Source organism: Cebus imitator, unplaced genomic scaffold, assembly GCF_001604975.1.
Source record: "Cebus imitator isolate Cc_AM_T3 unplaced genomic scaffold, Cebus_imitator-1.0 Scaffold95, whole genome shotgun sequence".
Lineage (NCBI taxonomy): Eukaryota > Metazoa > Chordata > Mammalia > Primates > Cebidae > Cebus > Cebus imitator.
The window spans coordinates 5,474,472-5,499,804 of record NW_016107410.1 but is presented as its reverse complement, the minus strand read 5'-3'; the positions used below and the strand labels follow the sequence as shown (position 1 = coordinate 5,499,804).

Here is a 25,333-nt window from a genome sequence, read left to right as displayed (position 1 = left end):
AGCTCCAGTTGTTTTTACGGCCATTTCTCCAACCATGTAGCCAATACTTTGCAAAAAAATTTTTTAACATAATAGACTTTACATTTCTCTTCTGGAGGGAAAGGAAAAGTCCTCAGGTTACTTAGAGGAGACTTGGGAGGGAAAGGATGTAGGTTTGGGTAGAATCCCAGCCCTTCTTAACCTGGATAACCTCCACAATGTATTTAAACTCACTGTTAGTTTTCTCATCGGCAAAAACAGGGATGGTGATGATAATGTGTCATCACAGGATTGAGATTTACAGGTAACTGCACATCCTGAACACCCAACTCAGAATCTGGCCCAGCAGACACTCAGATATGAGTCCCCAGGTAATTTGAATGTCTACTGTGAGCCCAGAGCTGTCTTGGGCACTGTGGACTCAACAGAGAACCAAACCCTTGCCTCTGGGAGGCTTGTGTTCTAGTGAGCATGGGGGAGACGGGCTATAAACCACACACACCATCAGTCCCCGGAAGAGAAATAAAGCAGGTACAGGATGATGGTGGGGGTGACGGCTCTATTCTGGGAGATATCTGGTGACATTTGGGCAGAGTCTTGATGGGCCCAGGTGGTGGCTGTCACTCGTGAGAGTTTTGGGCACTGTTCCTTCCGGCACATGTTCCAGTGTGTGGAGGCACGACTGGCATTTGGGTAATTTTCTTGGATTTCTTGGCACTGCCATCTAACCTCACTCTGCTTCCTTTGCAGGGTTTAACTCCCTTGTGGGCGGCGTGATGGGCTTTTCCATTCTTCTGAGTGCGGAAGTGTTCAAGCATGACTCAGCGGTCTGGTACCTGGACGGAAGCATAGGTGTTCTCATCGGCCTCACCATATTTGCCTATGGGGTCAAGTAGGTTCTTGTGCTTTCCTCTTTGCTTTCCCGGCAGCCAGGAGCGCCACTTTTCCACACCTTCCTCAGTCAGGAAATGATAGAGTAGGCTTCTGAAGGTCACCTTTTGTTACCTGTGCCCCTCCTGAGCCTGACCAGTGTCAGGTGACTGGAAAAGCGCCCAGCAGAAGTCAGATATTCTTGAGGGTGGCACAGAAGTGAGGGAGGGACAAGAGGCTTCTGGCCTTTAAGCCATAAAGGCACTCCCTTCCTTCTATCGCATGCCTTGCGGAGCCTGTATCCTGACATGTATGCTCCTTCCTCTCTGTCTTCATGATGCCCCAGGGAAGCACCTTTATGTGGTTTCCTTGCAAGTGGAGCCCTTCCTGCCACACGTGGGGAATGCGACAGTGTGCTGGTCAGAGGGTGCATCCCTAGACTTAGAGAACTTCTGTGAAAGGGGACTAGTCAGTGCAGAAAGGCCATGAGGCGTCACCGACATGGGCGTCAGCACCCAGGCTGGAGCTGGCCTTTCAGAGAACCGTTTGTTTCTAAAGGGTGCTGTGCTTTTAAATGCTAAAATGCTTCCATCCCTCAAGGAAAGGTAGGATGGCTATCATCAAAAAGAGGGCCACCTGCAAGTGTAGGTGAGGAAGTGGAGCTCGCATCTATGGCTGTGAGAATGGACAGTGGCGCAGCCATGGTGGCAGCTCCTGAAATTGTGAAACGTGGAGTTACCATGGGCCCCAGCTGTCCATGAAATAAACAGCAGGGTTATTCATAACAGGCAAAATGTAGAACAGCCCAACCATCCATTAACTGACGAACGGATAAATGTGGTAGAGCTATGCAGAGGACTCCTATTCAGTCCCAACAAGGAACGAAGCACTAACACTCGCTACAAGGTGGATGGAGTTGAAATGTTACGAAGGAAGTCACGAAAGGCAACGTGTTGTGTGACTTTGTTTATATAAAACATGAAGAGGCAAACCCACAGAGGCCAGAAGGAGGGTGCTACTCATCAGGTGTGGGGAGGATGGGGTGTGACGCCACAGCAGGCATGGGGTTTCTTTTTGAGATGACACAAATTGATGAATATACAAAAAACTGCTGAGTTACATAGGGTGAATTTTGTGGTATCTGAATTATCTTAGAAAAAAAAAAATGAAAACGTTTCCCTAAAGCTCCCAGCCCCATGCGCTGGAGGGTCTGGTGGGGAGGTGACTTTGTCTATCTTGTCTCTGCAGACTCCTCATCGACATGGTGCCGAGGGTGAGGCAGACACGTCACTATGAGATGTTTGAGTGAAGGGGGCCAGCGTCTGCATGAGAGACCATCGAGGTTAGAAGTTTCCACATAGGCAAAGGGTGCCAATATTTAACTGAACATCTGGTTTCTTTTTGGAAGTTTTCTTTCACACGATCTGTCGTTACAAGACAAGGTCTGCCCAGCCAGGTGGATCTATCTTGCCCCCTTCACCTGCCGCCCCCATCAAACATGTTAGGACAACGCCCCTAGGAGGGGACCCGCTTCCCCATCTCCAGCCGGGACTGACGTTTTTTATTCTCTGGAGTACGATGGTTCTCGTGAGTAGGATGAGACCTTTGCTTGGCAGAAAGGCCTTTGGTGGTGCTCTGAGCCTGCGCTGCATAGGACTGAGCAGACCCACCGCCTCCAGCCTGTGCGGCCCCCCTCTCCTGGTTCCAGGTCTGTCCTCTCCTGGCAGGTCTTAAGGGAAGATTGCACCCCTCACCCTTTACACACCCAGAACCATCAGTATGACACTTCCTAATTTCTATCAGTGTATCTCATTAGTTTCATACTGTTTTACTAATCCTAAATTTAAACTGATTTGCTCAAAAGGAGACCATTCTATTTTTTAAAGTACTTAGTACTTAGTGATATACGTATGAGCTTTGCATGGACGAATTCAATAAGCACATGACCCTTTCTTGTACATTCAGGACCTGAACATCCATGTGAAAACTGGCTCCATTTTTGAGAGATGTGAAACTACGGTTTATTTGTAATAATTGTAATCTCTCCATATATGCATATATCTATCTATACGCTGTGTTAAGTGGTAATTGTATATTACAGTCTGAGAGATGGTTCGCTGCTCTGTAAGGAACAAGACGTTCTCAGCTGATGTCATGGTAGGTTTCGATTCCGTAGCAGTGTTCCCCAACCTGCAACGTTCTGTACCTCTCACGCCACTGCTCGCCCCGGCAGTAGTGTCTGACCAATAAAGACCTTCACCCGTTTTGTATGGTTTGGGAAGACAATCTTTGGGAGTCGTCACTGTGCGGCACCAACACATGGGGAGTCCCGTCATGGGCAGGTTTTTCGCTGTGGCTGAAGGATGACATGGGAGGGGAAGCTTGTGCCTAGGGGGCTTGAGCGTGGAGCCCCTGAAGGACTGCAGCACAGACCACCCCCTCTGACCACTCAGGTAGGGGCTGTACACTCACCTGGCGGTGCTGGAGGCTGCTCTTGCCTGGAGCTGAGGGACAGCTGTGCCCAGGCCTTGCTCCAGCTTTGGGGCCCTGTCTTCCCTCCAGGCTGGTGGAGGGAAGGGAGTTTGTTCTGTGAGGTCATGGAACCTTGATCCAGTATCATGCTTACAGGTGTCTTCCCCAGCAGTGCCCTGAGGAATATGTCGAGGGATGTTAACATGTAACATGAAACTAAAGCAAGCGTGGGAAGTGCAGGATCCTGTTTGTTAGTTTCTCTTCTGCTGGTTTTCTTGCTGGGTCTAATATACATCATGGAAACTAAGGGAGGGAAGCTAACAACTAACTGGTGGCGTTGCCCAAATGCAGGCACTCGGCTTTCCCTTGGCAACTTTTTCAGGACTTGTGTTCCAACAAACACGCTATGTGAACTGTGTGGTGTCTCCATTCTGGTCAGTAGCCAGGAGGCCCGCCAGCTTGAGAGAGGCCATGCAGATGAGGGCCAGTGTCACCTGCAGACAGACTGTCAGGACTAGAGCCTCCCTGCCTGTCTCTGGGCACTTGCCTAACCAAATGCTCCCAGCTCACTGCTTCCTGGCTCCAAAGCTGCTCTTGAGAGGGAGAAATCTATTCCAGGTCCGGTGGGTGCTGGTGCTCAGCCCCTTGTAGGGCTATTTTCATTAGCTCATTCCAAAAGATTTTTATTAGTAAATCACTGGTGCAGTGCACAGTTATCTCAAAGTCTAGCAGTTCACTTTCTAATTCAATTCCCTTCTAGGGGAAGGCAGGGCAAGGAGAGTGCTCTAAAACGAGTAGCGGTGGATGTGCTATAAGGGCAAGAAAACACAGTAGAAAACCTTCCCTCTCTACTCCGTAAACACACCTTCCCGTCTTGCTAGCCGCAGTTTCAGTGGTGCGCTGCAAATGGTGAAATGCAGCTGGGGGAAGGTGTGTTGGGGACACATCGACAGCAGCTCAGCTTTGTTCTGGAGGTGACCCGGCATGCACACAGCCCCCCAAAATTACTTCCACCTGTCACACAAGAAAAGTTTATTGAAAAATAAAGTTCTCCCTAGTTTTCTCTACAACAGTGGAAAACAAAGCAGTGCTCTCTATGCCAGTACAGTACGTTTGGACAGCGACACTTGTTTGCAGAAGGCTGCATTACTTCACCCCAGAAGTGAACCACAGAAAATGGCTCTAACAGGATCTGTTTGAAGACACAGATGCAAATGGCCATTAGCTTAAAGCCGTCAAGGTTGTGACAGCTACTACAGAAGGGACGTTACCATCTCCTTTGGCATCAACTATTATGCTTTAATACTTGGGTAGGACAGTGAGCAAAATGCTTCCCAAGTTCGCTCCCTCTCAGCTTTGGCGGACGTGAGACTGCTCTGAGGTTCCTGGCATGCTGTCCTGAGAGGCGTTTAGGCCTCCAGCACCACAGATCCTCTAAGTACCCACCCCGTCCCCACCATCAACAGTGGCCCTACCCACCACATAAGCACAGGGTTCCCCAGCTGTGGGGTCAGGGTGGCAATGAGGGAGTGTCTTAAGGCTCCACAAAACCTGGGCCAGAGAGACGCTTTGCAGACGGGAAATTCCAATCAATCAATCACTGCATCCGTAAGACTATGAGACTGCTGATTTGGCTGAAGAGAATCCAAAGGAATTTGAAAAAGACACCAAACTCCAGCAAATTCCACACCTGCAATCTATCCAGAGTTGTGCCAAGACAGGGCAGGAGATAAAGAGATAAAGCTTTCAACCCACTGGGGAAGTAAAAGGCTAATCTCCCAAAACAAAAAGCAAACTGATATTAGGTGGTTTGGGAAAACATCGTTCAACTGTGAGCAGCCCTAGGAGCTGTTCTGAGAGGCCAAAACCCCTGCCCCATCGCCCCCATCTGGCAGGGTGGGGTTGGGTTTTCTCTGGGACCAGGCCAGGGAACAACCTTTCATTTGATGGAAACATGCAGAGCTAAGCAGCCTGGGAGTCCGATCCCTGAGGACAGGAGGGGCCACCCTAGCCCCTAGGGGGCAGCAAAAGGACCTGCTTGAGGAATGCGTAAGTTCAAACGGTCGGTCATGCCGCCTTAACACAGACAAGCCTCCATTACTGCAAAGGAATACTGTTAACTTTGACTCAAGGGGCGCAGTCTGTCAGAGAACACATTTCAATTTCTAGCTCAAAAATGTTCCTTGAAGAAAACCCCTGGAATGTTCTGAAAGACATCAGTGGGATAGGGTCCAGTACGTGGCTGGCCAAAGGTCACCTTTACCCTTTCCAGCTGGAGTTCATAAATTCTTGCAGCCTTGTTTCCTTGGGGGCTGAAGCCTGGCATATTTTCAAACCAGTACATTCAAGAATACAGTAAAATGCCAACCAGCAGGGTAGGCCCAGAACTAGGAATACTCTAAACCAGTAATTCTACAACCTTCAATCAACTTGGAATCATGTTTTCATGTAGCTATCATTTTTGAATCAACAGGAAGGGAATGAGCTCAGCTCTTTATTTCTCAAGTTTTAGGAAACACTAATGACAATACTCAACATTTACTAGGGCTTACTATGTGCCAAGCACTGTGCTAAACACTGAATCCTCACAAAACCCTAAATGCTAAGCAAGCTAGGGTAATTTTTTTCTGCATTCGAAACACTACAGCTAATTTGGTCTTTTGCTATAAAAACTTTGTCTCCCACTTTTTGTTGAAGCCAACAAGAATCACAGGAACTCACCCTCAGCTTCACCAAACTCCCAGCTTCCTAAATGAGCATGAATCTATTTCTGTCCAGCCATCTACTCACATGAAGAGCAGCCCCACAGGGACGAATGGGATTAGAATAAAGCCAATAGGGAATTTAAAATACGTTTAAATAAATAAAATAATCCAGGCTTGGGATAGTAACACATACAACACAGCCTGTCGTTAACAAAATACTTTTTTTTTTTTTTTAATCAAGAATTTTTGGCCAGAGGGGAGGGTGGCAATGTCTAATTATATACACACGCTAGGTAAACCACCTTGGAGAAATGGGGTGGCCACCTTGGTCTGCTCTAGAAAGCACACACCTACCTATAGACACACAGTTTCAGTCCAACACATCATACTGATGTTAAACCCTGCCAGTGAGTTGTACTGGGCTCCACTCCCAAAGGGGAAGCTCATTATTCACCTTCATTAAATCCTGCATTCACTAAGGAAACAAAAAAGGGGTGCACGTCCTTTCCCTTTCATGATGCTAACTAGTTCAAGTATTTCTTCTCCAAGCAGGGCCTTGAACTCCTTGGATGCACTCGCTCACATGCTTCTGCCTCAGCCACACCTCAGCAAGTGCGTGGTGGCAGGGAACACAGGTCACTTGGCACACTGGCAACCAGCAGTCCCAAGGCAGACCAGAAGGTATGGCAGAATCCAGCCTTTTCTTGAGGTTCTCAAGGCTTCACACCCTCCTCTGGGGGTGGATGCATACATACTATGGCCTGGCAGGGGGGTTGCAGGGAGCTTCTGCTGTCCAGCCTGAACAGCCACAGTGACCCAAGGACACGTCCTGTCTCTTAGCTGGAGGAGTCTGCTATTGCCCTTCAACAGCATCCAGATTCCAAAAACCTCAAAGAAAAGTGAAAAGGCACATCAAGGAAACAAATATCACCAACGAAACAGACTAGTATCTCCAAACGCACAGCGAACACACAAAAAAGCAAACTAAATGAGCAGTGACAAAAATCCATTCCAAGCAAAAATGAAAAAAAAAAAGCATCTTCATTTATACATGTGCAAATCAAACTGCATACACAAAATAAATGAGGTGTTTACTGGCATTCAAAGAAGTCTTTTTACTCCTGAAAGTATTTACCTTTCAATGGAAAGCTTTCTTTTTTAGTAAATTAGATAAGTGTTTTCCCTCAAGTTTTTTAAGAGCTTAGGATCACAATGGGGAAAATAATCCAAAACACGAGGCAAGATATGATTATAGTGCTGAAAAACATTAATCATGACTTACGATTTCTCTCCCCACGGAACTGTTATCAACAGTTTAGATCGGTTTAGGATTCTACCAAGATCAGCAACGGCAAACCCTCCACAGGCTCCTACCCAGCGGTCAGTGGCACCTTCCTCTCCTCTTCCATGCAGGGCTGATGGAAGCCCCGCCCCACTTCTCTCCAGGATCACTGACCACACCTGGGCCAAGTCTGAGGCGGGCTGGGAGCCAGTACACACTCAGGGGTCACTGACTCTTCAGATAACGCCCTAAACAACTGGAGTGTGGGCCTGTTTGCTCCAAGAGCAGCTGCCCTGCCAGTGGACTTCTGGCTCAGTTCCAGCCAATACTGGACTTGGGGTGACGAAAGACGGATTTTTAAATGGGAGAAAAGTACTCTTCTGGGCTGCCTGACCCTGGAGGGTAGAGTCATGACTTGGAAAAGAAAGGAAGGTAGGGAGGCCTTGAACTTAGGGACGGCCAGCAAGTGATCCCTGCAGCTTCTGGGACACAAGACGGAGCTAAAGTTACTTTTCAGCTTTCTTGCTTAAGCAGCAAAGGCCAAGTGGGTTAAACTTCACTCAGCCTGCAGGCTCCCCCTGCTGGTCAGATGCTTGCATTGACATCCGCAGTGTTCACGGCTCCTGGAAGACCCCAGGAGAGGGGGGCGCTGGCCCAGGGATTGCAGGTTGGGGTACTCTAGCAAATGCCCACACCCTAAAGCCAAGAGGCCCGTTCACAAGGAAAAGCTCTTCCTCACAGCAAGGACAGCAGTCATCTGCCCTCCTACTCCAGGAAACTGCCCTTGCAAAGCTTAAAGAAATGCACGCGCTCATACACATACACACAGTCACCAACAAGGTTTCCTTTGGACTTCCGCCCTTCTTGCTAGACCCAAGCAGAGGCTATTCTCAGCCAGGTCTAGAGGTACCCCCATGATGGTGCTCAGGGCAGAGCTCCCCCACCGCCCCCGCCATGGTACTCTCCCTGGCAGATGTGTGCAGGGGCCGCCTAAGGAGTGGAGGAGACCCAGGGTGTCTCCTCCCTCCTCTATTCTCTTAAACAAGGTACAATTCAGACCCACTTAGCAGGGGTCTCAGTGGGCCTAAGAAAAAAGGCTGGCTGCGCATTTGTGTAGCAACTGAGAAAGCAGAAGAATGTAACTTCACAAGACTTAAAAGGCCCCACACTAACTCTGGTCTCCATGAAGCAGAATTCTTCCTTTCCCTCACATTCTGAAATCCCACCAGCCATTAAGCTTTGCCCAACAGCTCTGCCCGGCAGAGGCTCCACCAGGCTGCCCTCTGTTAGCAGACATGGTGCTTGGAAGCCCCGGCACGAAGCACATCACTGAGTGACCAAGGCACTCAGAAGGGGCCAGGTGGATAATGCCAAGTGCTCACATCAGGCAGAATGGGGTTCACTTGCATCAGCACGGTGATGTCAGAGGCTTTCCAGAAACTTACAAGCTTGTACAGAGCATGGCAGCGACGATTCAGAGGGGATGGAAACTTACACAATGACAGAGCATGGGGGGGTCCAGGGTTTGGAAGGTGAGGTCCAGTGTGTCTGACCAGGCCTACCTGCTGACTGGTTACTCAACAAGTCAGAGTAATCCTGCCTGAAGGAAAAGCCAGCACCAGATTCCCACTTTGAGAGCCACACCCTCAGGTAAGCAGCCAGGACAGTGCACTGCATTCATCTCGAGCCGCCCCCGCTCCCCCAGCAGACATCAAGAGCCCCTTTCCCTGGACTTTGGTGCCATCAGAGGGGACACAACACAAACCTACCTGTCAGGAACCCAGCTCCGGTCATGCCACAAGTTTTTAAGGACCGACCTCATTCCTGTCCGAATCTCTGCTCAAAGGCAACCCTCTCCAAGTCCACGAGCAGCGTGCGAGTCCCTCATCTCTACTTTCCTCCTCACAGTGGGGCCAGAGGGAGGGGGAGTTTGCCAGAAACTCCAAAATCCCTCAGTCCCGTATTTCTTTCCTAAAGGGATTCTAAAAGAAATTATGGCCAAGGAATGTGTCTGGGCATGGGGACATGGAGGAAAAGGGCCTCGTCTCATCTTCTGTCCTGGCTGGGCTCTCTGGACAACACAGGCACATCCCCCCGAACGAGGCAGCCCATGCTCTGGCTGCCATCTATGACAATGCCCTGGGGACTTTGGCTGTGCTTCCAAAGCGAAAGTTTCTTTTGCTCTGCTGCCAATTGTTTTGAGCAGCCAGGTCTCCATGGCTGCTCCTGAGCACACCACCAGCCCCACGGCACACTCTGCCTCCCTCCGGCACTCGGCTTGAAGCAGACAGAATAACAGTACAGTGAAGGTGGATGATTAACATTGGAAGTAAAAGAAGCCTGTGATCAATCCCTCCTCTCCCTCACTTGGTCCCCTCCCTCCCACCCAAATAAATAAGTTAATGGGTTTAGGAATGTTCCCATTCAGAGTTCTCTCCCATCAGCTCAATTCCTCCTGTTTTGTTTTAAAGGACTCTCGAGACTTTCTTTTACCCTGGAGCAGCTGCAGTGACACAGTCTTCCCACAGTTGCTCCTTGAGAAACAGGAATGACGTTGTGCCAGGGGCAAGCCAGGCGCCCGGCCTCACATACACTCTCGTTTTGTTTTGGTGAAGACTCCACTGGGCTGCTCGGAGAGCAGCAGGAGCGATAGATACCAAATCAGAACCTTCCACCAAAAAGTTCAGGCTCTTGCCAGAGTCCCTGGATGACTTCTGCCCCTGGCCCTGTCTGACGGGGCTGGGGCACTGTCTTCCCCAGCAGCATGGTGCGGGGCTGAGCAGATGGCCGCTATAGGCAGTCTTTGCAGAGAGCCACCTGGCCCTTGATGAAGTCCCGGCAGGGGCAGACTCTCCGGTGCCTGGGGTGGGCGCCTGCGCAGCTGAAGAGCAGGAGGTCCCCTTGAAACACACAGTGCTTATTCTTGGGGTCAAAGGAGGGCACCAGGATGTCCTTGGCCAGCTCCGAGCTTTGGCAGGTCACCTCATACCTGAAGGGGAAGAGAAAGGAACAAGGGTTGGTGATGCAAGGGACAGGGCCTGTCCTCATCATTGGCCCTGTTAGCCCCCGTCTTGAGGCATGGGGGATGTTAAGCTGTCTTGTCCTACTTTAGAAATGAAATGGTGCCCACCCTCTGCCTCTGCAATCCTCCACCTCCAGGCATCTAGACTCAGGAAGGCATGTGTGCACCAGGCTGTGCATGCAGAGGTGTGTGTGAGGCTGCTCAGTGAAGCTTTGTCTGCAATGGAGAACTGGAAACAACCCAGTCACCAAGCTGGGAATGGCCAAATAAATCATGGCCCTTCTGTGCTTTTAGACTTCTCTGCAGCCACTGAAAAAGAATGGGGGAAAATCGAGGAACAGGAGAGTCACCCTGAGGAAAGGCGAGTCCCAGAATGGGAAGCACAGAGCAATCAGCCCGCCATGTGCACATGGAATGGTCGAGACGGCAGCATGCTAATGCCTTAGCAATGGTTGCTTCCAAGAAGTGAGAATGGGGCAAAGCTAAGCATTATTTAAATTTTTTTTTAAGTATGTTAAACTTTTTAATTAAAGGCTTAAAAAAATTCCTGTTACATAGCCTTAGCTTCTTGCTGGAAAGCAATCAGACAGAAGGTGCTGTCCCAGGGGCATCGGCTCCTGGGGTCTTTGCAGCCACCCTTCAGCCACAGCAATGGTGGTGTGGGCCTGAATCCAGGCCCTCTCTCCCGAGCCCTGCACTTTTGCTCCTCTGCCATCTTCTCCCAACAGCTGAGTGGTGTCAGGCTGTGGAGCCTGGTGTCTTTGCTTCCCTTGGCTCAGGCCACTCCTTGGGGGGACAAGGATATTCCGATGTTTCCAGTCCCAACAGTTTTGGCCTCTTATCTCAAAGAAGAGCCACATATCTTTCCCTCTCACTTGGGATGACTGCTCCATCCACCTTGGATCCCGAAGGAGGAGGCAGCCTCACCTGGTGTCCTGCATGAATGCTAGGTGGGAACCCATGCTGCACCCAAAATCAGAGAAGGAGGTGTCAGGGGGCCGGGCAGACCTGGGTTTGAGTCTTGGTTTCATCTTTTAGGAGCTGTGTGGACCTGGACAAATGAGTGAGCCACTGTGTGGCTCAGATTCCCTTCCGTGGAATGGGGATAAATAATCCTTACCTGTGGGAATTAGTGCTTCTAGAGCATGTGGCAGAGTGAAGCTCTGAGTAAGCTGATAAATGGCAACTCTCATTACTGTTAGGATCATCGTCATGGTTGTCATCACCCTGCCTTGACAGACACTGGATGGGCTATGCCACCTCTCTTGCCTGTCCAATCGTATTATTATTTACACACACCAACCATTTCCGTTTCACTTTGTTCATGGAATCTCACTTTCTGACAACAGGGAAGAAGGGATCAGGATGAGGAGCTTGAGGTTTCTCATTGCCTCTGGGAAGCTTCCAAATGGGCTTGTATGTTGTATATGTTCATGTGTGTATATGTGCGTGCACATGAGCATGTGTGTAGAGCATGTTTATGGACGTGTGCATTTGTGTGCATGCATGCGTATGCATATGTGTATATGTGTGTAAAGCATCATTTTCTGTCGTACTCCTGCCCTGTCTTCCTCTAGCTAACCAACTGCCTGGGGTCCTCCTCCTCTTGCCAACATTAATCCTGCGATTCCCAGCACATCTGCTGGGGCTTCTGGTGAAGATCTCCCAGGCTGTCAGCCTGGCTCCTGCTCAGTTGCAGCTGAAGCCCCAACTGCTTCCGGAATTCAGCATGTCACTGGTGCTCGGGCCTCCCTCCCCCAGAGCCTGCAGTGCCTCCTGCACATGCTAACGGCACCAGGAGTCCAGGCCTTGTCAGGAGAGCAGGCCTCTCTTCTCTTGCTCCCACCGTCGCCAGGAGAGCGCTGCAACTTCCTTAAATACCCCTCCACCCCTGCTCTTGATGCCAGCTAGGAGATGGTGATGCCCAGGGGTTAAGGTTATGAATCATAAAGGGAGAGGGCAGGAAGTCGATTTTTGTGGATTTCCTAAAAGGAAAAATGAGTCAGAGACTTGCATCTACTAGGTCCTTCACAGAATACCTCAGTCGTACAACAAAAAGGAGGAAATATCTGGAACTCAATTCTGAATGACAAGTTTACATATGGAACATGGCCTGGGGATACAGGTTTATACTTATGACTTCCTTTTTAGGTGAATTACAGCAGCTGCTGTACGTTAACTTAAACCATTTGCCTGGCACACTGCTAACCAGAGTGTAGATATCTCTACAGCGACTCTCAGACCCCATGGTGAGGAGTGTAATTGTCAGGAGCCAGGAAAAACCTTCCTGCCCACTCCCCGAGTCACCTGGACTCAGGCTCCAGGCCACCATCTCCCAGGGTGGAATCATACATGGGTGCGTGTCTGTGAGCAGGATTTAGCCAAGGCTGCAGCAGCAGAAGCCTGCCTGGGGTGACACACAGAGATCATGGCAGTGCTCAAGCAGCAGGTGCTTCATGGAGCCCCAGGTGAGACCTGACACCAGGCAGCTCCTCGAGGGTTCAACTGATGGATGCAGTGCTGTGGAACGCAGGGCTCTAACCCACACCCTGGCCCCAGTGTCTTCTAGGACCCCTGGGAGCTCTCCCTTTTATTGGCATGCATATGCCCATCCCATAGCCCTTAGCACTCAGGAAGGTGACTTCATTTTCCTTGCTTAACTAGCAAGCAAAGGTCATCAGTGAGGTAAAGCATCTTTCCCCAATCGTTAGAGCACAGTGAGACCAGATAGCCTCTGCAGCCCAGGATCCTCAATCCCTAGATGGTCTCCTGCCTTTCCAGTAGGTGCACGGTGCTGTGTCTGCCTCTCTGTCCCTGCAATGTCTGTCTTACAAACACTCATATCCTCCTTCCTCAGAGACCTCACTGCAGTGTGCCATCTTCCTTTCCTTTCTTCCTACTTTCTTACAAGATAGGGCTTCTGGGCCCAGCAGATCTAAGTTTACAATTTACAGCTCTTGAAGAATAAAAAGAGGCAAAGCCCCCACCTATGGGGCTGGCTACACTTCCTCACCTGCAGTCACAGGCACTAGGCTGAGAAGTCACCAGTCCCTTCCTGAAACACAGACCCATAATGCATAGGATAGGACACGCTCGGCAGAAGGGAATGAATGCGGCTGTATCATCCGCTGCTCCTGCCCTAGAGTGACTTCCCTCCCTCAGCCCCCTCTCGAGAGGCTCTGTTCATTCCAACTCTGCCTTGCCAGGTCCCACCCGAACCCCCTCACACCTACCTTCTCTCTCTCAGGTACCAAAGCACTCAGAGTCTAGACTGAACTGCTTAGAATTCTTCTCACAGAGCAACCTGAGTTGCCAATAATTTAAAATTTTAGAAGAAACAACTTTAAGAGGTAGCAGAATTACAAGCTGGGCAGGAACACATGCCCCTATGCATGGAACTGAGGTCCTCTCCACTGGGCCCCACTGGAATGGACCCTGGAACTTCCTGGAGCCCTTCATCTTCCAGTCCCCACCCCAGTCCGGGAGGAGACTTGTCCAGAGGACGGGTCACACGGGAATCATGCATGCCCTGTGGTGACCTCTCCAGCACTTACCTGCACCCTTGGGCCCTGCATGCACAAGAACTCAAGGCTGCTTTCCTGAATTGCCCTCATTCAAGACAACACAGGATGCTCCAAAGGGTTCCCCTGATGTGATATACTAAAGTCATACTACAGAGTGAGGACAGGTGGTTCTTAAACACCATGGAGAGCCAAAGACTGAAAAGAACTTACCTAGCTCAAACCAGGCTCCAAGTTGGAGACGAAAAGGCAGCAATGGCTTGCAGGAACTAATTGCTAATCGGCTATGAATATGGATGGGCCACCAGGATCACCTCCATACTGAGGAGGCACTCAATAGACTGCCAGATAGCTGGGGTTTTACAACATTATCAGTATTTACAAATGCATGAACAAGTTATTCAGCAGGGTTCTTATGTTCAGAGAATTAATTTCAGACGGCTTTATTACAAAATTAGCATTCATTCCAGCCTCCTGCTAAGCAAGCCCACATCTCTACAGCAGGGTAGGGGGTGGGAGCGCAGTCAAGCAATCCCATGGCATAGGGCCTGGCCTCAGGACAGCCCCATGCCAAGTCCCTCTGCTCTCATGGACTCTGCATGGTGGGGAAAGGCCAGGGCTGGGGCTGGCTTATCGCAATGTGGCGCAGTGGCTTCGGGCCTACTCCACTGCCCAGAGATCTTTGGAAGAAAGGGCTGTTCACTATCTTACCCATCACCTAGGATATCCCCATTTTACAGATGAGAAAACTGGCGGAACAGAGGGAAGTGGCCATCTGCCACTTGCTCTTTCTCCCTCCTGCCTTCTCTGACCTGGACTCCTGGCCTGGAGGTGGCCTGCCTTCGTAGGGCCCTGTGCTAGCTCTGAGCCAGACCCTGAGCACAGTCCCTGGGCCAAGAGCCCTGACTCCTGCCTGGCCAGGAAGGGAGCCATGCTGTTCAGGAGTCCCATTTGGTCCCATTCCCAGGATGCCGCTTCTCATGTCTCTTCTTTCAGAAGTAGGCTTATGCAGACGGTCTGTATATACAGTCCCTAGGTCTCTAACTAGTGAATTCTGACTTCCGTTGTAAAGAGTCCCAGGGTTCTCAAGAAGCCACCTTGCTCCAAGAGCTATTTGCAAAAGGAGCGAGTGGAAAGCCCCTGACAGAACCCTAGAATTCAGGATTTGCCCTGTGGAATTGGAAGCTTCTGGTACCACCACAGGCTTTCCAGACATCTGGAGGCAGAGCAGGGTGCTTCCCTGAGCCCCTACTTTTGGCCTATGCTTTTGTTTTCATGGTGGAATCAGGGCAGCTTCTGTGCCTAGGTCTTCTCATAAAAAACAGAAAACAAGAGCATTACCAGGGCCGGGCATGGTGGCTCACGCCTGTAATCCCAGCCCTTTGGGAGACCAAGGGGGCAGATTACATGAGGCCAGGAGTTTGAGACCTACCTGGCCAACACGTCTCTACTAAAAATACAAACATTAGCTGGGCGTGGTGGCATGCACTTATAGTTCCAGATATGTGGGAGGCTGAGGTGTGAGAATTGCCTGAACCTGGGAAGTGGAGGTTGCAGTGAGCCATTGCACTCTAGCCTGGGTGAAGGGAGACTTTGTCTCAAAAACAAACAAATAAACAAAAAGCATAGCTCACACCCCTACTCAGGAGAGCTTCCCTACAGGCAGGACACCAGAGGCACACACTCTCCCTACAAAGGGTTTTATACCCACACTTAGGGATAAGAAGATTCACAGGAAGCAGGCCAGCTCAGACCATTGTGCACAGATAACCTCAGTGGCCAGCAGCACTAACAGGGTGTGAAGCCAGAACGGGGAACAGGTGAGCCCTGAGCCCCAGGTCCACTCCACTTCCTAAACATCCTCTTCAAGCCTGGGATAGTACACCTGCTAGATTGAATACCTGGAGTTGGGACAGCAGGGTCTTAATATTTGTAGGCTAGTTTCTTGGAGAAAACACCCAATCAGAGCTACGAAGGTGGTGGGTGGGTGGGGAGCTAGATAATTATGCAATATGTGGACCATGGTGGGGTGTGATAAAAATTGAGAGAACACATTCAGGCCTGACAAGGGACCTGGGTGAGAGGCCAGAAGAAACCTCACATGGAAATTTGGGAACTGCAAATGCCCAACTCAAAATGCCAATGCAAAGGGAAAGGAAAGGCATCACCTAAGTAATGTAAGCAGAAGGTAAGAAATTCAAGGAAGGCGCCTCCTGTGTGCGGCCCTGGGCCAGCATTCCCAGTGCCAGCATTCCCAGTGCCGTACTCACCTCACTACCAAGGGACCCGGTAGACTCAGGTCTGCTGGGGCCTGAGATGCACCATGTGTCAGTGACCCAGAAGAAAGTGCAAAAGGGGGCTGGGCACACTGGCTCATGCCTGTAATCCCAGCACTTTGGGAGGCTGAGGTGGGTGGATCACGACGAGGTCAAGAGATCGAGACCATCCTGGCCAACATGGTGAAACCCCGTCTCTACTAAAAAATATACAAAAATTAGCTGGGCATGGTGGTGCGTGCCTGTAGTCCCAGCTACTCGGGAGGCTGAAGCAGGAGAATCACTTAAACCCAGAGGCAGAGGTTACAGTGAGCCGAGATCGTGCCACTGGACTCCAGCCTGGCAAAAGCGAGACTCCATCTCAAAAAAAAGAAAAAAGAAAGTGCAAAAGGGAAGAGGGCCGCAAGAGAAGGCTGCTCTTGGAATTTGTTGTGGGCAGTTTTGTGCCAGCTCCTTCTCCATGTTTCTCATTCCTTTCTGACTCCAGGGTTGAACAATGTCACTCACTACCAGCCCCTTGCACTGCTCAGACGCTGCTGGGGGCCTGGCTGCCTGCAGGGGTCTGAGGAACTGGTCCATCTATGCCTGTCTCTGTGCCTACCTCCACTCCCACTGTTCTTGGGGGTCAACATTAGCAAACAGAACACCTCCCACAATCTCCAAACTCAGACACCGCATTATTTATGCAAATACAACACCCCCATTCAAATTTTAAATACTTCATCATGCCAGGCGACTTCATCTCACCCAACAGGAACATAACAACACTGGGCTAACTCTCTTGGGGGATCATGCTGCAACCTACTCCCCTCCTACACCTTATCCCCACAGCCTAGTAGCTTGGAAGTGGAAACCTGTACCTCACACCTGACTACCCCACAAGGCCAGCTAGAATCTAGGGGCTGAGTCCCCATGCCCACTCCCGGGCACTCACTTCAGCATGTCCTTGTCCTTGTTGAGGTGCTGGAAGAAAGAAGGCTCGCAGATGAGCTGGCTCTCCTGGCACACCTGCTTGCAGGACTGTCCGGGCTCAGCAAGCTTGACCTGCAGGGCGCTGAGGGGCGGCCACATCACTTGCCCATGGCAGAAGTCCTAGAATGACAATGAAGCCATCAGCCACAGGTCCAAGGATACAGCTGGGGATCCCCAGCCCTGCCAACCAACCCCGGCAATGGGAGGTGGCACGCTGGGAGAGAACAGTGATGGGATGGGGAAGAGCTGGGAGCCACGCAGATGGGCTGGACTGGGGCTCAGCTGGAATATGCCTTCAGGTCAGGTCTTGACCTCCCTAACCCCCAGCTTACTCAACCCCAAGATGGGAACCAACAGCTGTGCCTTCCACAAAGGGCTCCAGGATGGAGGTCATATCTGTGATGAACACCACACCACCCCTGCCCATGAAGGGTGGCTATTCTAAATCATTGTCATCGACACTTATGCAGCCAGGCTATTCAGAGCCTCTGTGCTTCAAGGCCCATCTTCAGGCCTGCCTCCACCAGCTGGTCTGTTCCCTTCTCTCTGATTCCAAAGGCACTGTGTCTGCCCTAACTTGGCAGTTACCTAATACGACACTGTTTCATGAGCGCTACTTCTATCTCAATGGCATGGTTCTGACGCTGTGAGGTAAAGATCATGCCAAGGAGACTGCAGACACTTCTGACACCACCTCATATGGTGCTATGTCCTTAGTAGGACTTAGTGCTGGCTGGCTGAAAACAAGTACAGTGAGTCCTCACTTAATGTCATCATAGTCTCCGAAACTGCAATGTTAAGTGAAATGACAATATAAAGAAACCAGTTTTGCAACAGGCTAATTGATATTAACAAGAGTTAACTTTCTATAGCACATTTCTTGTCAAAAACATCACCAAGCTTCTAAATAAAGACCCAAAACACTTCTAATATTAAATACTGAAACAAATGTGAGCTATACATACATTTAAGAAAGATTAATAAATACAAGTAAGATAAATTATTTACTCAATTTTTGGTGAATCAGTGAGTGATGAGAGTTGTAGCGGTGTTGGGTTCAATCAAGGAATACACACTTGTGAAGTGAAAATTGCAAGGAATGCCTTCTCCCACCTCGTAATTCATATCAATCAGTCACTAACGTGGCACCACAATCAGGCCTGCCTCCACCAGCTGGTCTGTTCCCTTCTCTCTGACTTGCTGCATGTGTATGATTATCGTAGACTTTATGAAGTTTTACTGCACAATAATTTGTACTGATACATGTTTTCGAACCCTCTTATTCCAGCTTAGGGTTAAGGGTGGCTGGAGCCCATTCCAGCAGCTCAGGGTGCCAGGCAGAAAGCAGCCCTGCACAGGACACAGTTCCATCCCAGGGTGCACTTAACCCACATCCCCACTCATTCATGCTGGGACCATGTACACATGTCAGTTCACCTCAGGTGCCCAGCTTTGGGATGTGGGAGAAAACCAGAGTCCCTGGAGAAAACGCATGAAGATGATGGAGACTGGGTTGACTCCACACAGACAGGGGGTCCAGCCAGGAATCAACTTTCTTCATTCTCAACATTATAGCAAAATGACATTATTTGAGAATGTTGTGTCTAACATTTCATTTATTCAACAACTGGAGAAATAGTCTAAGTAGCATGTGAGAGGATGAGGCAGAACATGGCACCACTACCAAGAATGTGTGTTAGGTGCTCTGGGTGGGGCAGAGCCAGTCTTCCCTGGATTCTAGAGGGAGTGGAAGAGACCAGCAAGTGCAAGAGGCCTCGGGGATGAGGAGAGGGTTGCAGGGCGGCCCCTGAGAAGCAACACAGAGTACCAGCATCAGGAGTGGTAAGGAAATGTACTTTGCAATGTGTGTCCTTCTGGAGTATCCTACTTTCCCTCACGTTTCCTTTCCAGATCTGTGTGGAGGAGGAGTTGATCAGTAATTTCAGGGCCCAGGGCTCCTAGCACTAGTGCAGCCTGAGGAAATGTTTCTGCCCCTCCCTTGTCTGTCACGTGGAATGCCGCCACAGGGATATGAGGGCCTCACGCTGCCAGGAGGGTCCCTTGGCATAGAGGTGGGTGTAGCACCGGAACAGAGGTCAGTCAGAGCTGCATACAGGAGGCATACTGTTGCCATTTCTCTCTCTTTTAAACCTTGTGCTTGTATTTTTTTTTTTTTTTTTTTTGAGACGGAGTCTTGTTCTGTCACCCAGCAGGCTAGAGTAAAGTGGCACAATCTCGGCTCACTGCAACCTCCGCCTACTGGGTTCAAGTGATTCTCCTGCCTCAGCCATGAGAGTAGCTGGAACTACAGGCGTCCACCACCACACCTGGCTAATTTTTCTATTTTTAGTAGAGACAGGGTTTCACAATGCTGGCCAGGCTGGTCTTGAACTCCTGACCTCAGGTGATTCACCCACCTTGGCCCCCCCAAAGTGCTGACATTATAGGCACGAGGCACCGTGCCTGGCCTTGTATCACTTTTAATAAGCCAAAAGACAACAAGAAAGAGCAAAGCCAAACTCACCGCAGGCACCGTGGGCGGCTGGCCCTGAGAGTACATCCTGTCTCTTGCTTTTACCTTTGGGCAAAATATCTAACAGTCTGAAGCCCTAGTTTCCTCATCAGAAAAAGGGAGATGATACTGTTGATTTCTTAGGGTTATTGCTTCTTTCTAGCTCCTTGAAGGAAGAAATGCTAAGAAAGGTACCGCCTGCTGAGAAAGGCAACTGCAGGTTGCTACCAGGTTACCTGGTGCTAGCTTCTCTAGAGTCTCCTTAAATCTAGGATTGTGATTCCAACAAGGCAGGCAAACCCACTGCTGCCCTCCACTCACGTGTTCCTATCATGAGGGTACTCGACTACTCCAGCCTGAGTGAGTTTTGGTGGTTAACAAGCAAAATACTTCACCAAACAGTTGGCAGGAAACCTGAAACATGGATTCTTACCAGCTGAAAACAGAATTCCTGGAAGGTCTCGTAATTCAGAGATGAAAGAAACACACTGAGTTATTGAGGAATATTAGGATGCAGCTTAATCTTCTGAAAATGATGCACAGTGGGTGAGTGGGTAAACAGAGCATCCCAGGACCCACAAAGCCCTGGGCAACACCAAAGACAGACAATTGGACAGGAAGACCCTCAAATGACTCCTTACATTCATGGTGACTTTGGGCATAATCCAGGCCCCTGTTAAGCCATAGGTGGCAAGATAACTTGAGTCTGAATGCTGCTACTACGGCTGACAGCATGGCTGCACAGACCTGTAGGACCCTGAATGGGGACATAGTGATCACTGGTGGCCGTTGCTTTCTTAGGTGACAAGAAACCTGCTGGTTAGCCTTTGACACTCTGCCCATCCCATCAGGATGGTTGTCATCAGACAGGAAGAATGAAAGCACACAGTGGTCAATGGAGTTACTGATGATCAGAGCTTAATGGGGGCATGGGCATTTGGAAAAGGTAAAGTGTCTTTTGACTGGCTAAGGCAAGCGACTTTGTTTATATAGGTTGAATATCCCTTATCTGAAATGCTCAGGAAGAGAAGTGTTTGATTTTTTTCAGATTTTGGAATATTTACATATATATAGTAAGCTATCTTAGAGATGAGACTCAAATCTAAACATAAAATCCATTTATGTTTCATGTATACCTTATACATGGAGGCCAAAGGTAATTTTATACAATATTTTGGACATTTTTATGCATTAAACAAAGTTAAAGTACTTATGTGTGAAATTTTCGATGGTAGTATACGTTGGTGCTCAAATAGTTTCAGATATTGGATTTTCACATTAGGATGCTCAATCTATAATTTTTTTTTTTTTTTGAGGTAGAATCTTGCTCTCTCGCCCAGGTTGGAGTGCAGAGGTGCAATCTCAGTTCACCGCAACCTCTGACTCCCAGCTTCAAGCAATTCTCCTGCCTCAGTCTCCTGAGTACCTGGGATTACAGGTACATGCCATCACATCCAGCTAATTTTTGTATTTTTAGTAAAGACGGAATTTTGCCATGTTGGCTGGCTGACCTTGAACTCCTAATCTCAGGTGATTCGCTCACCTCGGCTTCCCAAAGTGCTGGGATTACAGGTGTGAGTCACCATGCCCAGCCCGCTCAACCTGTAATTCTTTAGGAGCAGTTGGATAACTTCAACAGCCTTTATATTTTATAATAAAGATATTTTTAAATCCACATACACCACAGCATGTGACTGAACAGAACGGATAAGACAACCGGGAAATCTGGACTGGATCATATCATCTACATCAGAAGAAGCCAAGTGGGAATGTTTCTCTCTGTGTTAGATTTGGCTTGACCCAGTCCTGGACTAGCTGGGGAAGTGAAGATCCATGAAGGCTGAAAGCTCTTGTTTGGGCTTTCACGGCTTGTAAGAAAACTGTGGACCATCTCTGCTTATGTGACACCTACCAACAGAGCTGAGGGCAGTATCTCTGTACCTGTTGAGTTTGGGGACTGTTTAGAAACTTGGCTCCATATTCATGCTCAGGCTCATGGGATACAGGAAGCAGCACAAGGGTAACACTGAAGCCAGAGGCTGGGCACAGTGGCTTACGCCTGTAATCCCACCACTTTGGGAGCCTGAGCCGGGGGGAATCACCTGAGCTTAGGAGTTCGAGACCAGTCTGGCAAACACGATGAAAACCCGTCTCTAGTAAAAATACAAAAAAACTGGCTGGGTGTGGTGGTAGACACCTGTAATCCCAGCTACTCAGAAGGCTAAGGAAGGAGAATTGCTTGAACCTGGGAGGCGAAGGCTGCAGTGAGCTGAGATGACGCCACTGCACTCCAGCCTGGACGACAGAGCGAGACTCCGTCTCAAAAAACAAAACAAAACCCTGAAGCTAGAGCAGAGTCTTGCTTTGTTTGACAGGAAGGAAGTGACGTGGCAAAGGAATGTGCTTCAAGTCAGAAGGAGCAGACTGGAAGCCTTAACCTACCACTGTGGTGCTCTGGGTATGTTATCTGGTCTAGTTTCTTCTACTTGTCTGCAGAGAGTGACACTAACAGATAGTAAGGCATGGAGCTGAGCAGAATGCTGGCAAACAGCAGGTGCTCCATAAATACTCCTTTCCCTCCTGTTAGCCCTCCTTGGAAGAGCTGCCTGTGCCCTGCAAAGCTTCCAAGGTACTGCATGGGAGACATCTGCAGAATCTGGACAGCCCTAAATGAATGGCCATCTTGCATCTCAGCCCCAGAAGGGCAGGATGGCACCGCAAGGCCTAGGCAATGGGAAATGCTCTTAAAGCTTCACTGCAGGGCCGATGTGCCCTTTTTCTTCATTTCTGTGTAAACTACAGCAGCCTCCCTTCTCAAGACCCCCTTCAATGGGCATGCTTAGTTCAATCCTGCACATGAACACTGGAGCTGCAGAAACCCTTTCGGGTGATCCCCAGGAGCATGGCCTGGCATCCTCTCAGAGTCTGTTTTGGGGGTCAACAGAATCAGGAATAGTAAAAATAGCAGCAGAACCTTCTCAAAGCTTGGTGCCACCTGGAAAGTCTAAAGGTGATCACATTTAACAGAGGGAGGCCTGAAGGTGGAAGGAGAAAGCTGGGGATCTGGTTAAGATTCTGGCTCCCAGATGTGGGACTTCATAGATGTCTCTTCAGCTCTGCCTGCTCTCGCACATAAAATGAGGATGATGATAAGGAGTGAAGTGTCCTTCACTCCTTATCTAACTTCTATGAGAGGAAAATGAGGTGCCTGATAAGAAAGAACTTTGAGATGTTAAAGATCACGTTTCAAGGTTGACGTTCGCTGCAAGAGTCTGGAGATATAAGTTAAGTTGGCTGATTACGTACGATAATTTACCCACACCCACAAGAGCCACCTTTTGGCCCAGCTGCTTGTAGGGCACAACTGAAATGGAAGGCCCTGTCAAAGCCTCTTCTAACCCATAAGTGTCAGCCCAACTGGGTGCTCAGAGAAGGCTGAACATCCTCTGTTTCAGTCCACTGCAGCACAGGCTAATAAGGCAGTGCCAACTTGCCTTATCTCCTTACCATAAGCACTCATTTCTTCATTCATTGAACAAATTACTTGCTACTGGGCACAAAAGCAAAAGGGCTCAGAGCTCAGACTGCCTGGTGGACTCTTAAGTCCCCTGTTATTAATTAATCATAATGTGTAACGTGCTCAGAAAAGTGCCTGACACCAAAACACCATGTGCATGTTAGCTGTCACCATGACTATGTGCAATCTAGTCCCTGGAGTGCGGGGGCGGGGATGATGAACCAGAGGAACCACAAACCCCTGCCTTCATAGGGCTTGTACTCAGTGAGGGAGACAGAACAACAACGGATAAGTCACTATTAGTACATTAAAAGGTGATAAGTATTCTAGAAAAGAATGAAGTGCGACTGCTGGCAGAGATTATGTCGTAATGAGGCATCACTGAAATGCTGACAGTTGGGAAAAGACACGAGGAAGTAAAGGGGTGCGCCATGCAAGCATCTGGGAAGAACATTCCAGGCACAGGAACACCTAGATTAGAGGAGCTGAGGAGGGAGTACATTCCAGGAGGAGCAGGGGCTTCCGGGTAGCTTGGCAGAGTGTGTATATTATGGGTCAGAAGTGATGGGGTCCAGGAGGGCCCCAAAGTCAGAGCTTTGGGGTCTAATTGAAAGGTCTAGCTTTTCCTTGAAGTGACATGAAAGACACTGAGTATTTCTGGGAAGAGCAGCTATAGGACCTGCAGTGCTGGGAACAGACTGCAGGAGCGAAGCAGAAGCAGAGAGACGGGAAGCTGGTGCAACAGCACAGGAGAGAGACAGGACTGAGGCCAGACACGGCACCTCTGTTTAACAAACGCCCTATGAAACACTCACGTAACCTGGCTTTGAAGGTTTCCTCATTCGTTCATTTTGTATTTAACAAATGACTGGTAAAATCTCCCAATGGGTGTTGGAAATACAAACATGACGGAGACACAGTGTACAGTGTACACAACCCTCCCTGGGCTCAGAGGTTCAGTGAACAGTCTAGCAAGAGAGGCCAATACTGAAAAATTACAGAAAAGTACAAAACAAATGCCCAAACAGGATGCACAGGCCACTTGCAAGAAGGAAAAGATTAACTTTACGGAAGGGGAAAGTGGTGGGAGCAATCAGAGAAGGCTTCCAGGACACAGGGAAGCCCATCTGGGTTTTGCAGGCTACATAGAAGTTAGCAGCTTACATCTCACATGGTGCTTTGCAGACAGTTGTTGCTGGGAACAGACTGCAGGAGTTGCTGAACTAAACTGAATTTTTTTTTGCATCCTGAGGCTTTGACAGTAGCAGAAGTAGAAAAGGAAACTATTCTAACTCAAAGAGCTCCTATGCAGCCGGAATGAGATATAAACAGTAATTTCCAATCTGGTTAACAAGCCCGCTTAGAACACAGAACATCTGCATTCCTCCCTAACAATTATTTCAACCAGTCACCAAATTCTCTAAATGTGCTTGACTATTCTGAAATTTCCATGCAGCAGCCATAAACCAACGAAAAGTCCAATAACCAACTGATTTATGAGACAGAACAATGTTCTAAACAAATGAAGACAACCAACCCTGAAGAGGAGGAAAGAGCACCACCTTTGCAAAGAAGGCTAATTAGCAGCCTGGGGAAAACTACACAAAAATACACAAAGGGCCAGAGATGAGGAGGAGAATGCTCCCTGGGAGAAGTGCTAGGTGGAGAGGCTGGCTTGTTTGCATCCTCTTGGCTGGCTGGGCCAGCGGAAGGGTCAGTTGTTCAGAGCAAAGCAGAGGAGCAGTAACAGAAGTGCCAGAGAGGGCTGAGTGGTGTGTGAAAGGGGGTCCAGAAACCCGTCACCCGACCCACTGCAGCCAACTCTTTCACAGAGTTACTAAGCCCATGAGAGATTCAGTGCAAGTGGATTTTGGTGGTAACCCACATTATCTGGAACCAAGAACACGGGTTCAAATATAAATGTGCAGGCAGGATCTAGAGGAAGAAAAACAAGAAATTGATTTAAAAAAAAAGTTGGTAGGACAGGTAGGATCATGAAAATGGTGTTTGGGCCCCATTCGGCCAGGTATTTGAGGGATAAAGTGTCTGGTAGAGGACTTTTGGCTCCGTTCCCCAGCCATGTGGAAAGGGCCTAATTCCCGAAAAGGAAGGCCCTTCCTCCCCCACAGGGAGGGTCCCTTATCTCACTCTATCCTGGCCCGGCCCAAGACCAGCAACCTTCCCGCCCAGCGGCCCACTGAACCA

General features: G+C 49.3%; 2 protein-coding genes across 8 annotated transcripts in view; one reads left to right on the top strand and one right to left on the bottom strand.

Annotated features, from left to right (window-relative positions):
• Nucleotides 1-3,130, top strand: part of TMEM163 (transmembrane protein 163) — a 267,814-nt gene extending 264,684 nt beyond the window's left edge. Inside the window, exons 7-8 of the mRNA XM_017536085.1 lie at nt 730-871; nt 2,098-3,130. Of these exons, the coding sequence (XP_017391574.1) occupies nt 730-871; nt 2,098-2,158 (203 nt within the window). The 3' untranslated portion in view covers nt 2,159-3,130. The remainder of the gene's footprint in view (nt 1-729; nt 872-2,097) is intronic.
• Nucleotides 3,131-4,338: 1,208 nt separating this feature from the next.
• The window catches only part of MGAT5 (alpha-1,6-mannosylglycoprotein 6-beta-N-acetylglucosaminyltransferase), a 331,838-nt gene continuing 310,843 nt past the window's right edge, over nt 4,339-25,333 (bottom strand). For 6 of the 7 annotated variants that reach the window (XM_017536083.2, XM_017536081.2, XM_037741149.1 and 3 more), the window contains 2 exons: nt 17,062-17,219; nt 10,050-10,297 (listed from right to left, as the gene is read on the bottom strand). In XM_017536083.2, the coding sequence (XP_017391572.1) occupies nt 10,099-10,297; nt 17,062-17,219 (357 nt within the window). In that variant the 3' untranslated portion in view covers nt 10,050-10,098. Of the gene's footprint in view, nt 10,298-17,061; nt 17,220-25,333 lie in introns of all 7 variants that reach the window. The other variant, XM_037741150.1, reaches the window with a different exon arrangement.